Source organism: Oncorhynchus masou, chromosome 10 (assembly GCF_036934945.1).
Source record: "Oncorhynchus masou masou isolate Uvic2021 chromosome 10, UVic_Omas_1.1, whole genome shotgun sequence".
NCBI classification, from domain to species: Eukaryota; Metazoa; Chordata; class Actinopteri; order Salmoniformes; family Salmonidae; genus Oncorhynchus; species Oncorhynchus masou.
Window position 1 is genome coordinate 18,886,494 of NC_088221.1, and position 14,664 is coordinate 18,901,157.

Consider the following 14,664-nt stretch of genomic DNA (forward strand, 5'->3'; position numbering starts at 1 on the left):
CTCTCTTCACCCCGAGAATACCATCCCCACAGTGAAGCATGGTGGTGGCAGCATCATGCCGTGGGGATGTTTTTCCATCAGCAGAGACTGGGAAACTGGTCCGAATTTAAGGAATGATGGATGGCGTTAAACAGGGAAATTCTTGAGGGAAACCTGTTTCAGTCTTCCAGAGATTTGAGACTGGTTCATCTTCTAGCAGGACAAGCATACTGCTAAAACAACACTTGAGTGGTTTAAGGGGAAACATGTAAATGTCTTGGAATGGCCTAGTCAAAGCCCAGACCTCAATCCAATTGAGAGTCTGTGGTATGACTTAAAGATTGCTGCACACCATTGGAACCCATCCAACTTGAAGGAGTTGGAGCAGCTTTGCCTTGAAGAATGGGCAAAAAAATCCCAGTGGCTAGATGTGCCAAGTTTATAGAGACATGCCCCAAAAGACTTGCAGTTGTAGTTGCTGCAAAGGGTGGCTCTACAAAGTGTTGACTTTGGGTGGGGGGGTGAATAGTTATGCACGCTCAAGTTTTCTGTTTTTTGTCTTATTTCTTGTTTGTTTCACAAGATAAAATATTTACAAACACCACCACCCCAAAAATACATTTTAATTCCAGGTTGTAAGGCAAGAAATTTGGAAAAATGCCAAGGGAGTGAATACTTTCGCAAGCCACTGTATGTGTGTACGGTCACTGTGGGGACAACATCATTGATTCACTTGTTGATGAAGCCAGTGACTGATGTGGTGTACTCAATGCCATTGAAAGAATCCTGGAACATATTCCAGTCTGTGCTAGCAAACCGGTCCTGTAGCTTAGCATCTGCGTCATCTGACCACTTCCTTATTGAGCGAGTCACTGGTTCTTCCTGCTTTAGTTTTAGCTTGTAAGCAGGAATCAGGAGGATAGAGTTATAGTCAGATTTGGTGGGCGAGGGATAGATTTTTACAAAATCTCTGTGTGTGGAGTAAAGGTGGTCTAGAGTTTTTTTTCCTCTGGTTGCACATGTAATATGCTGGTAGAAATGAGGTAAAACAGATTTAAGATTCCCTGCATTAATGTCCCCGGCCACTAGGAGTGCCGCCTTTGGATGAGCATTTTCTTGTTTGCTTGTGGCCTTATACAGCTCGTTGAGTACAGTCTTAGTGCCAGCATCTGTTTGTGGACAGCAAAGAAAAATATAGATGAAAACTTTCTTGGTAAATAGTGTGGTCTACAGCTTATCATGAGACACTCTACCTCAGACAAGCAAAACCTTGAGACTTATATTTCGTGCTCCAGCTGTCATTTATAAATAGACACAGATCGCCACCACTTTGTCTTACTGGAGGCAACTTTTCTATCTTGCCAAAAACCTAGCCAGCTGTTACGAGCCCTACTTTTTACAACCTTTTGTATGAAATAAAGGATCGATGATGAAGATGAGATCTGGGCATCTGAGTGCATCTAGAGACACGACAATGAGGCTGGTGGACACAAAACCAACCATCTTCTCGTGTGTTTGCGGAGAGAGTTTATCTTCCCTAGCCTCTGAAACTGCTGCTCAGTGCCTCGTAGTCCCACATGCATCATGAATTATTAAATCTGGTCTTTGTATAGCAGATGCCTCACAGGCAACAGACAGGACTTTTTTTCCATTCCACATTTCACGCACTTTTCCATTTTCACTGGGTTGTAAATGTACAGTGTTTCCTACTTACATAACGGTAAATCTTCCTGTGACTTACTTGCTTCCTTATCCACGTCAAAGCATGTAAGTTAAATTATGATCACTTCTCTTACCAAAATATTTCAGCACTGCAAGGGTTTAAAGTAACATTTAGTGTCATTCAAACATATCTATTTATTTTTTCAAAAAAGCTAATTTGAAACTCCATAGCAGTTTTGATGGAAAAGACAGCTATCTAATAACTAGGTTCACTTCTTCAGCTTGTTGACTCCCTGTTTGGAATGACAGGGTTTGGGAGGAGGACAGGACACTTCGCCAACTGTCTCTGACCGGCAACGACCCATCGAGGGAATTCCTGCCCTGAGGTGGGCTGTGCTATGGATACCAGCTTAGGGGGGCACGTTCAAACTCACTTCCCCACCTCCTTGCCTTTCTTCCTTCTTTTCATCCACCCTTCTTTTTTATCTCCTCTCTCTTACTCTTTCCCGTCTCTCTTTCCTCTTCCCCCTCCTTTTCATTCCTCTCTTTTTTTGTGTGTGATAAGGATGAAGAATTCATTGGCTCTCTTACAAAACTATCAGTTAGCCACCACCAGTGGATTTTCCTAAAAGCATGCCTGTCAAAAATCTTTGGGAATTTCACATAAATGTTCCAATAGCTGGTACAATCCCGGGGTTGGCCTCCTCTTATTGTCAGAGTTCAGTGTTCAGTGGCCCTTTATTGAAACTCCATGTGGGGGCTCCATTGTACTCACGTGATCAAAAGAAAGAGAGAGAGTGTGTGAGAGTGTGTGAGCGAGACAGAGAGAGACTGAGAGAGGAACTGAGAGACGGAGACAGAGGGTGAGAGAGGGAGATGAAGGGAGTAGAGGCTGCCTCTGTGTGGATGTGGGGTCAGGCCAGACTGAGTGGAAGGAGATGAGATAGGTCAAGGGTGAGACGCCCCTGCCCGCTTGCGTTTTGTGAGCTGAAGAATCATAGCCTTGTGGGAGAAAACATGCATGGAGGGGGTGGGTGATTTGGGAGAGTGAGGAGACAAGAATGGGGTTATTGGAGAAAGGGCGGGGTAGGAGCGCGAGGGATGTTCCAGCAACAGAGGGCACACACACACATACACACACACTTCCCATAGTAGCAGATGGGACCTGTCGCAGTGACCCCACTGTGTGTCTTGTTAACATCTCACCCAAACACATGTTGTCCCATATGAGAGACGCTGTGTTAAGTAGGTTATTATCTCAGTTGAATGGATGGATTGGATGGGATCACTACTGATAAGGCTTGAGTTTCAATCTGATGTTCAAGGGAGTTCACACGCACACTCACTCTCTCTCTCTCTCTCTCTCTCTCTCACACCCTACTTGAAGGGCATAAGATAATATGGATCTGCACAGGGTTAAGTTCATAATGTTATCAAGCTCTAGAGACTTGTTACAAGACACTATCTGAAAACCTTTTCATTCCTCCTTGTAATGCACTTTTGCAGTGGGCTCTAAGGATATATTCATTGCCCAGACACAGTTAGTCGGTGCCAAAACCAAATGAAATAAACCCCGAAATGAAATTAAATCCACAGAGTTTGTTAAGTGGGTAAAAAAAAGCTTGACAGCAGGTCTTCTGAACACATCCCAGCTAGCACATTTTGTTCCTTGAGAATTGTGGAAATGAACATGTTTGGTTTCCCATTGGTTCAAGAAGCCAAACGTTTCCTGACCGGTAAAACTGAAGTTTTTTTTTTTTATATTCTGAGAACGGAAGTGAACATTTTGCCTGTTCTGGGAACATACATTTTGTAGGTTACATGGAGTTTCTGAGAATGTTTTACTATGGTTCACGGAAAGTTTTCCTGGGATATTTTAACTTTCTGAGAACGTAGGTTATTTTGAGGTTTTTAATCAAAGCACAGATAGGACAGAAGTAAATGAATTTGCTTAGTCATTAATCAAGCAAACACATGTATTTTGTATTGTGGCACGGCATCATTGAGATTCAAAGCTATGATCTTCTTTTCTCTATCCATTGAAGTTAGTCCCCTGCGCCACCAGGATGGAGCTAGCATGCCATGTTTTTTTTAAACTCCTACCAAGCTGTTCATTTTAGTCTATTCAAACAGACCCAATTTCAAAGGAAACAAGCACTCATTAAGATCAGGTGTGGCTAATTAGTGGATGCGGCCAAAACACAAAGCAGTTTTCCTATGCTGAGAACAGAATGTACAGTAATGTTTTTCTTTGAACGTTACTAAAGTTTGCTTGTGATTTTGATCGAAAATTGCCTTAATGTTCTGAGAACATGACTTTAAATAGAACAATGAGGAAACCTGCAGTAAATTTTATTGTGAAGTCCCACAGGAGAACGTTGTTTTTTAAAAGATTTCTCTGAACTTTTTGTGAACATTCCCAATGTCAAACCAGTTGGAGAACGTTGTTTTTAAAAAATTTCTCTGAACTATTTGTGAACATTCCCAATGTCAAACCAGTTGGGGAATGTTCCTAGACCATTACCAAACTACATTGTGTGTAGCCATATACGCCACAGACTTGCTGAAGTGTGTGTGTGGTAAATAGAAGCAAATAAAGGGTTATGAAATGATAGGCATACAGCTTTACAGATCGACAGCATCCAAAGGAAACATTTCTCAAAAACTATATTTTGGATTTTCTTTATTAGTCCAATGTTAACACAGTCCTAAAATGTTTTGCTTATCAGCAGTCAAGTTTTCAAGGTATTGGATTTGAAGCAAAGTGTCACTTGCCACATCATCATAATGATACAAAATGCATCATATGATGCAAAACAAATCATCATGTTGATGTGGCAAGTGACACTTTGCTTCTAGAAAATCCTCTTGATAACTTGACTGCTGACGTTCAAAACCGTTTGGGACTGTATAACAGTGGACTAATGGAAAAAAATACAAAAATATAGTTTGGGAGTGGATTTTTCCTTTAAGCTCAAAAGTTTTGGGGGGAAAAAAGGTGCTCAGTAGAACCACGTAGGTTCTTCAGTTTGTCTACATAGGGGAACCCGTTTTGGTGCTGGGTAGAACCCTTTTCAGAGGGTTCTATTTAGAACCCTCTATGAAGGGTTCTACCAAGAACCATATTTTCATCCAAAGGTTCTTCCTAGAACCGTCTATGAAGGGTTCTACCGAGAACCCTTTTATATTTGGAGGGTTCTTCCTGGAACCCTCTATGAGCAGTTCCAATTATTTATGACAATACGTTACATATAGCAGAGCCTTTCTTTGAAGGCCTAGTTATACCCTAACACTGTGGCGTTACGAAACTCCTGGTTTACAGGTCATGTCAGTGCTGCAAGTCACATTATGCTGGTTTGCAAAGTGATGTGTAATTCCTATTGGAGCCCGACAGAGTTAGCAATCCAACAAGTGGAATTGTTACTCACCTGCTACCTGGATTCAGAATGACTGCGAGGTAGGAAAAATGGAATACTTAGACTACCTTAATCATCTAAACTAGAACAACCATCTCAGTAATGATTCCAACAAATCCAATTGCTAACAGATTGGGTTAGTTTAGAAAACTCTATTTTATTTATCTTCCTGTAGCATAACATTCATCAACCAATCAATGTACATGCCAAAACACAGATATTACAGTAAAACAAACAATTCTGAAAATCTCACTGCAATAGAGCATGCTGGGAAACATTCTATACAGTATGGTTCTATTTAGAACCGTTCTTGCCTTCCAAAGAATCATTCTTCCCTTCCAAAAAGGGTTCTTCAGATCAAAATGGTTATTGGTATGACCCTATCGCTCTGATAAGAACCCTTTTGGAGTGTGTGTACTTTGCATAGGGTTGTAAACTAATGAGGTGAGGGATTTATTCCTCGGTATATGTGTATCAGTGTGTGTGTGAGAGATGGGGCGCCATCAAATGCAGCGCTTTTAGCGTCAAGGATGAAAAAAAGCTTCTCGGAGTGACCTTATTCAGCAGGAATGTCTCAGAGTTGTAGCTGGAAAAGCGGCCCTATTGTGGGGTCAATGTACAGATTTGGAGCTTATTGAGGAGGATGTGAGCGCCTCTCGCTATCCTCATGTCAGACAGGTATTCCCTTTCATTGTCGTTGCTTTTGCCTTTACTTTCATAGTTTCCTCCATCTGAATTGATGTGATTGACCTTTGACCTGGACAGGTGAATAATACATTCCCAGCAGGCATTCACCATACTGCTTACACCTGTCATGATTTTTCATTAGTGCAGTTCAGAGTTATCCAACTTCAGTCTTCAGTGATATTGCGCTGTGCAAGTTTTTATCCCAGTTCATCACTAACACATCCGGTTAAAAAAATCTAATACCAGTTTTTAGTCTGAGCCACCATAAGCTGAATCAGGTGTGGTACTGGAGGGCTGGAACAAAAGCCTGCACACCCAGTAGCTCTCAATGACCCTTTAATGAGTTGGTGAATATGGCGTATATTAAGAGGAGATGGAGGAATGGATTCCATTTATACCTACTGAAATGCACCCTTGCTCTTCCCAGAGTGCTGTTGCCCTGCTTTAAACCCTATCAGCCCATTGGGAGCCACGCCCCCAAACCACGCTCCCCACTCCCTCAGAGTTAGGGGTCTCCATTGTGTGTATGTGCGTGTGTGTATGAGAGGCTTGGAGGGATGGGACCCTGTTCCCAGGAGCTTAGCGTCTCAGCAAGGGGGCTGTGTGTACACTGGCCTTGTCCCCTGGGGGTCCAATGATGCCTGTTTCAAGCCGTCTGCCTTTGTGTCAGTCTAGCAGAGAGAAAAGGGAGGCGATGGAAAGAGCCACGGTAGGACCAGGGGCATTTGCATGGTTGGCATCACTTTGAACTATAATCCAGAGACCTCGTCTCTTGTGAATGTGAACGTACCCCCATGATTACCGTACACCCCCTCACCCCTCTCATCTCTTCCCTCCAAATCCATAGCGCCATGTATCCCAGAATCCCCCACTTTCCTCCCCGCTACAAACAATAAACAAACTCTGCAAGCAGTGGCGGCCCTCTTAATGAACGGAACCAATTAGGGTCGGGCCCCATGAAGGGAGCTCCCCTATATTGTTTTGTGCCGTTTATTTACATAGTATTTGGAGTAAACAATGGAGGCCAGGCCTCAGATGGGTGCGAAGCAGAGGAGGGCTTGTTTGTTTGGTTTCTAAAAGAGGATGAGCACTTATGGCTCCAGTCCAAATTGCTAATGGGAATTAAACCATGAGGTATTGTGCTGAGATCTGAGTGCCCCCCTCTCCTACATTCACCACCCAAAGGTGGGGAGACAAGTGACTGACATTGGAGGCCAGGCAGGAGGGATGAAGTATTTAAAAAGTGTTTTGCTGGAGTCTCTTCCATTCTGTTGCACAGCCTGATGAATAGGGGGGAGAACACTAGAAGTCTGTTTTATTTGGGGGTCAGCTCCTCTCTCTGAGAGGGCCAAAGACGATGGTACTCCCTGGCCTGAATAGACTGAGATTGAGACATTTTTAATGTCTGGCGTGTGTCCCTCACATTGTCTCCCTCTCTGTCTGCAACGTGAAAGAAACTAAACTACACAGTTACATTCCTGTAGTAGGCTGCAGAGCCCATGTGCGGAGAGGGACTTTCAGACATGTCAGATAGATTATGTATAAATGTTTGAATAGATGTTACCCTGTGTATGCATGAAAACTTAGTTGTTTGTGTTTACATTTTGTCTCGAGCCCTGTTCTTCTCATGAGGTGGGAACAGCTTACTGTACATCTCTTGTAATGAACCAAAACTACACTGTTGATGAGAGCCCACATAGGAGATCCCAGGACCCATGCTTCTATAGTAACCCTGTCAACTGACTAACCAGGTGGCCAAGAGGTAGGTAGGTAGGTAGGTAGGTAGGTAGGTAGGTAGGTAGGTAGGTAGGTAGGTAGGTGTGTGTGTGTGTGTGTGTGTGTGTGTGTGTGTGTGTGTGTGTGTGTGTGTGTGTGTGTGTGTGTGTGTGTGTGTGTGTGTGTGTGTGTTGGCATGCATGGGTTTGCGGTTAAAAATTCAGCCCCCACATTGTTTGGGTAAAAAACATTATTTATTTTTTTCACCCCAATTGCATGGTATCCAATTGGTAATTACAGTCTTGTCTCATCATTGCAACTCCCGTACGGACTTGGGAGAGTCGAAGGGCGAGAGCTGTGAGTCCTCTGAAACACAACCCAACCAAGCCACACTGCTTCCTGACACAATGCCCACTTAACCCGGAAGCCAGCTGCACCAATGTGTCGGAGGAAACACTGTGCACCTGGCGACCGTGTCAGCATGCACTGCGCCGGGCCCAACGCAGGAGTCAGTAGTGCGCGATGGGACAAGGACATCCCTGACGGCCAAACCCTCCCCTAACCCGTAAGACGCTGGGCCAATTGTGTGCCGCCCCATGGTTCTCCCGGTCGTGGTCAGCTGCGACAGAGCCTGGACTCGAACCCAGAATCTCTAGTGGCACAGCTAGCACTGCATTGCAGTGCCTTTAGACCATTGTGCCATTTGAAAGCCGAGTCATTGCGTATTGACGTACAGTCACTGTGGGGACGACGTCATCGATGTACTTATTGATGAAGCCAGTGACTGATGTGGTGTACTCCTCAATGCCATCGGAAGTATCCCAGAATATATTGCAGTCTGTACTAGCAAAACAGTCATGTCGCTTAGCATCTGCTTCATCTGACCATGTTTTAATGGACAGAGTCCCTGCTTTAGTTTTTGCTTGTAAGCAGGAATCAGGAGGATGGAATTATGGTCAGATTTTCCAAACGGAGGATGATGGAGAGGTTTGTACGCGTCTCTGTGTGTGGAGTAAAGCTGGTCTAGAGTTGTTTTCCCTCTGTCATTTGACTGATAGTTTGCTTCTGATTGGAGGGAGAATACACTATTCGTTGCCCATCATGGGAACCAGACCTTGGGCTTTCCTGTAGGCTGCACAGACATCCATAAATCTACCTCTCTGCTAAGTGGGAGAGTTAGCAAGGTAGACTGTTGGGGAAGAGAGGATGGTAGAGGGGAGGAAGAGAGCGAGAGAGAAAGAAAGAGAGAGAGAGACGTCCAGAAATAACAAAAGAGAAAGTAAGTTGAAATAAAGAGAGCAAGTGAAAGAGGTTCTAAGGGATCAAGACCAAAAGAGAAAGAGAAAGTACTGTACAGTCCATTCTAAAATGTATTAAATTGCTTTTTTCCCCTCATCAATCCATATCCAATGCCCGATAATGTCAAAGCAAAATCAGGTTTTTAGATTTTTTTGCTAATTTATAAAAAAAAATCACCTCCCTGACCAAGGCCCTTCTCCCTTGATTGCTCAGTTTGGCTGGGCGGCCAGCTCTAGGCAGAGTCTTGGTGGTTCCAAATGTATACCTTTTAAGAATTATTGAGGCCACTGTGTTCTTGGGGATCTTCAATGCTGCAGACATTTTTTTGCTACCCTTCCCCAGATCTGAGCCTCGACACAATCATGTCTCAGCGCTATACGGACAATTCATTCGACCTCATGGCTTAGTTTTTCTCTGACATGCACTGTCAATTGTGGGACCTCATATAGACATGTATGTGTCTTTCCAAATCATGTCCAATCAATTTAATTGACCACAGGTGGACGCCAATCAAGTTGTAGAAACATCTCAAGGATGATCAATGGAAACAAGATGCACCTGTGCTCAATTTCGAGTCTCATGGCAAAGGGTCTGAATAGTTATGTAAATAAGGCATTTCTGTTTTGGAATTGAATACATTTGCAAACATTTCTAAAAACCTGTTTTCACTTTGTCATTATGGGGTTTTGTGTGTAGATTGCAGAGGATTTTTTTCTTCAATTTTATCCATTTTAGAATAAGGCTGTAACGTAACAAAATGTGGAAAAAGTCAAAGTGTCTGAATACTTTCCAAAGGCACTATGAATATACAATAAATAGACAGAGTGGGAGAGCCAGCTAGAGTCAGCTGAAGTGCTTACCTCTAACTCTGGCCTGCAACGTCTATGCCTTACTGCATTCCCATCCACCGACTCTTTGGGATTGATGGCCAAAGGAGGTACATAACGTCATTACTGGTACGGCTGCAGTGCCTGGTCTGGGATTTCTCTCTCGGTGGTACACCGCAGCTCCATTCCGTTCTCCTGCCATCTAAAGTCTCTCTCTAAAGTTGCTCAATGTGCCAACCACATGGCCTTTTGAGCCCAGTCCAGCGAGCGCACACACACTGCCTTAATGGAAATTTGGTGGATATTATAAAGCCATTCCGGCCTGCATTTCCTGCCTTGAAAAGCGTTCAGTAACCCTCATAAAGAATATGGTTAAGAATCAGGCAGCTGTGCATGCGCACACACACACACACACACACACACACACACACACACACACACACACACACACACACACACACACACACACACACTACAACATAAAAAAAATGGTGTAGGCTATAGAATCTGGTCTGTTTTACATCTGTGCTTCCCCATAATGCATTGTGAGTTGACTCGGTCCCCAGGTCTCTTTGTTATACATTCTTTGCTCCTTGTTTACGTGTTAGTCTTGATTCATTTTTCAGACAGGTGACGTATATGCAGCAAATCTCCTTGTGTGGCCTTGTGTGATTCGTTCACACAAGTACTAAAGTACTTTTGTTATATGAGCTCAATATTGCTATGTTGGGCCCACAGACAGTGTGTTAGTGGGGCCCAATATCCCACCGAGCCAAAACCCAGAAAAGCCCAAAATGGGGACCAGCTGAGAAAATACACAGAGGAAGTGATGTCACCGGTCCAAATCCCCCAAAGTCGTCCATTACGGGGTGACACTGAGACGCTGACCACAAAGAGGGAACATGACACAGGTTTCACAGCGAGCAGAGATGGTTGTCCTTCGCTTTGACATTTCTGTTACCCTGACCCCCGTCAACGAGCTCAGTTTAGAAGGAAGACAGGAAAAAGGGAGAACAGTTGAGATGTAATTATAGGAGAAGGAAAACACATGCCGGCTGGAGACAGGGGGGTCATTTCAGAGCAGGCTACGCTATGGACGCTGTCAGATAGGAATTATCTCAGAGGGCTTGCACAACACACCTCCAGCAGCAGCCTTAGGAAAGGAGGGGGGACGGAGGGGCATGGGGTGACGTGGTTGTTCTTGTTTCTCCGAGTAGAGAAAGTGGGAACTGCTTCTTTGTAGAGGGCAGCTGGAGTGTACCATTTCTACAATTGTTGGACCAAATGCTAACATTTCTGCACTTTTGTGCAAATCTTCAGTCTGTGAAGTGATTCGGTGTAGTTCTGTGTGTTCATCTCAAGTTAGGGCAAATAAGACTTCTCCTACCGCTAAAGTCTATTTGATTAATATTATGTTCATTATCTTTGCAAATGAAATAAGTATAGTGTAGTGGACTATCCTTATAGATGCACAGATTTTAATATATACTGACAGACAATTTGTTTTATTCCTAGTTTGGTTGATTGTTCCATTTTCTTTGCCTGTGACAAAAGTCCAAATGACTTTGTCCACAAAAAACCCTTACGTATACCGTGGCTTATGCACAAATTGAACCCACAATCTTTGTATTGACATCACCATGACCCGATCAACTGAGCCATCTGCAATTGAACACTAACCCTCTCCTCTTTATCTGTTCCATTTGCAGCCTGAAGAGTTCGAGGCGCTTCACTCACACACCTTCCGGGCGAAGACATTCAAGAAAAGCAAGCACTGTGGGGTGTGCAAACAGACCGTCAGCCAGGAGGGGCTCATCTGCAGAGGTTAGTCCTGACTTTGCCGGAGTGTTACCACGGTAACCATGGTCATCTGAGGTCATCAAAGGGTCATTTGGGGTCTCCCAAGGTCACCGTTGTGGTCACTGAGTAATTACATTAAAGTAGCTCAGGGGATGTCAAGGGTTGGCAGGTTTTCAATTCACTCAATGATAGTTTGCTAATCAGGCTTTTAACTAATTTCATTGATCAGATTGATACAGGTAACTGTCGAAATAAAGGAAACACTTGAAGTAAATGAGGGATACAAAACATATTGAAAGCAGGTGTGTTTCCTGAGTTAATTAAGTAATTAAAACAGCCCATCGTGCTTAGGGTCATGTATAAAAGTTGCCCATTATGTGGGCCACCATGGCGAGAAGAAGAGATCTCTGTGACTTTGAAAAAGGGGTCTCAAAGGAGCATAGGGGGTTTAAAGAGTTGCGTGAGTCTCTCTCAGTCACTAGAGATCAACCCAATGGAATAATTATGGGAATTTCTGGAGCGGCGTCTAAGGCAGAGTTTTCCACAACCATCAACAAAATACCAAATGATGGAATTTCTTGTGCAAGAATGGTGTTGCATTCCTCTACTAAAGTTCCAGACACTTGTAGAATCTATGTCAAGGCTCATTGACGCTGTTCTGGCTCATGGTGGCCCAACACCATATTAAGATACTTTATGTTGATGATTCCTTTATTTTGACAGTTACCTGTAGTTTGTTTAGTAAGCAAATTGAGTGCTAGCTGGGTACTGAGTATTGAGCATTTGAAGTGGCTACATTTTTGAGTGAATTAGAGATAAAAAACAATGTAAAGAGAAAATATAAGCAATATAATAATATAGCTCTGTGAATCATCAACAGTAGATAGCCCTATATCCACTGCGTTGGCAAACCTACAGGCTAGACAGTAGACACACTGGGCTTGGCTGATCACTGCTACTTGGCAAGTGGACATGTCTGCTTCTGCTGATAGTGCTGCATCGGTATGCTGGCAGGTTGTTTGGCCTAGTATCCAGAAGGGAAAGAGTTGGCTTGCCTAGTTCCCTTCCATCTGGCACTGTATGGATATCTTATTCACAGTAAAGTGAAACAGAGGCATTCTCTTGGCTTAGTGTTTAACTCTGAGAGGACCAAGTATACAATAAGCATGCATTTTTGTTATTACCTTGTAGTTGTACTGTCCTCTTGGAAAGCAGACATTTATACGTAATCGTGTGGCTGGCTGCTCCCTACAAAAAAATACTACATTACGAGTAACTACATTATGTCCTTTTGAAAGATTGTTGTTTTTCTGGTAACTGTATTGTAGTCTCTTCCCATTATATTACCATGATTTATTATCCTCCTGAAATGGACTTCTCTTATATATATATCTTTACAGTCCTCTATGCTGGGTCCTGTGGGTGTTGCAGCTGTCTGTCCCTGCTCTCCCAAAGGAATGGCCTGTTAGGGTAGCCAGAATGCATAGGATCAATCATTTCCCCATGGACCACAATCGCTTCACTATCACATGGGTCAACCTCTTAGCCACTTACTGTTTCTGTGTGTGCTACTTTTTCCCCTCGTATTGTGCATGTTTGTGCATACTTTTTCTTTGTGTGTCCTTGTAGTGAGCAAATGTGTATCTGGCCTTACTTGAAGCAAGAGCCCTTGACTCCTGCTGAGAGGCTTATCATGACACTTCAGCACCACCGTAACAGAGGATAGCTCCCCTGTCAGTCAGCCTGTATACTGTAGATAGATGGTAACAGAGGATAGCTCCCCTGTCAGTCAGCCTGTATACTGTAGATAGATGGTAACAGAGGATAGCTCCCCTGTCAGTCAGCCTGTATACTGTAGATAGATGGTAACAAAGGATAGCTCCCCTGTCAGTCAGCCTGTATACTGTAGATAGATGGTAACAGAGGATAGCTCCCCTGTCAGTCAGCCTGTGTACTGTAGATAGATGGTAACAGAGGAGAGCTCCCCTGTCAGTCAGCCTGTATACTGTAGATAGATGGTAACAGAGGAGAGCTCCCCTGTCAGTCAGCCTGTATACTGTAGATAGATGGTAACAGAGGATAGCTCCCCTGTCAGTCAGCCTGTATACTGTAGATAGATGGTAACAGAGGATAGCTCCCCTGTCAGTCAGCCTGTATACTGTAGATAGATTGTAACAGAGGATAGCTCCCCTGTCAGTCAGCCTGTATACTGTAGATAGATGGTAACAGAGGATAGCTCCCCTGTCAGTCAGCCTGTATACTGTAGATAGATGGTAACAGAGGATAGCTCCCCTGTCAGTCAGCCTGTACACTGTAGATAGATGGTAACAGAGGGTAGCTCCCCTGTCAGACAGCCTGTATACTGTAGATAGATGGTAACAGAGGATAACTCCCCTGTCAGTCAGCCTGTATAATGTAGATAGATGGTAACAGAGGATAGCTCCCCTGTCAGTCAGCCTGTATACTGTAGATAGATGGTAACAGAGGGTAGCTCCCCTGTCAGTCAGCCTGTATACTGTAGATAGATGGTAACAGAGGATAGCTGCCCTGTCAGTCAGCCTGTATACTGTAGATAGATGGTAACAGAGGATAGCTCCCCTGTCAGTCAGCCTGTATACTGTAGATAGATGGTAACAGAGGATAGCTCCCCTGTCAGTCAGCCTGTATACTGTAGATAGATGGTAACAGAGGGTAGCTCCCCTGTCAGTCAGCCTGTATACTGTAGATAGATGGTAACAGAGGATAGCTCCCCTGTCAGTCAGCCTGTATACTGTAGATAGATGGTAACAGAGGATAGCTCCCCTGTCAGTCAGCCTGTATACTGTAGATAGATGGTAACAGAGGATAGCTCCCCTGTCAGTCAGCCTGTATACTGTAGATAGATGGTAACAGAGGATAGCTCCCCTGTCAGTCAGCCTGTACACTGTAGATAGATGGTAACAGAGGGTAGCTCCCCTGTCAGTCAGCCTGTATACTGTAGATAGATGGTAACAGAGGATAGCTCCCCTGTCAGTCAGCCTGTATACTGTAGATAGATGGTAACAGATGATAGCTCCCCTGTCAGTCAGCCTGTACACTGTAGATAGATGGTAACAGAGGGTAGCTCCCCTGTCAGTCAGCCTGTATACTGTAGATAGATGGTAACAGAGGATAGCTGCCCTGTCAGTCAGCCTGTATACTGTAGATAGATGGTAACAGAGAATAGCTCCCCTGTCAGTCAGCCTGTATACTGTAGATAGATGGTAACAGAGGGTAGCTCCCCTGTCAGTCAGCCTGTA

At 43.9% G+C, this 14,664-nt stretch overlaps 1 protein-coding gene across 6 annotated transcripts in view; it reads left to right on the forward strand.

Moving 5' to 3' along the window:
- The window catches only part of LOC135547286 (tensin-1-like), a 293,490-nt gene that overhangs the window by 102,133 nt on the left and 176,693 nt on the right, over positions 1–14,664 (forward strand). For all 6 annotated transcript variants that reach the window (XM_064976121.1, XM_064976124.1, XM_064976126.1 and 3 more), the window contains exon 2: positions 11,296–11,410. In XM_064976121.1, coding sequence (XP_064832193.1) covers positions 11,296–11,410 — 115 coding nt within the window. The remainder of the gene's footprint in view (positions 1–11,295; positions 11,411–14,664) is intronic.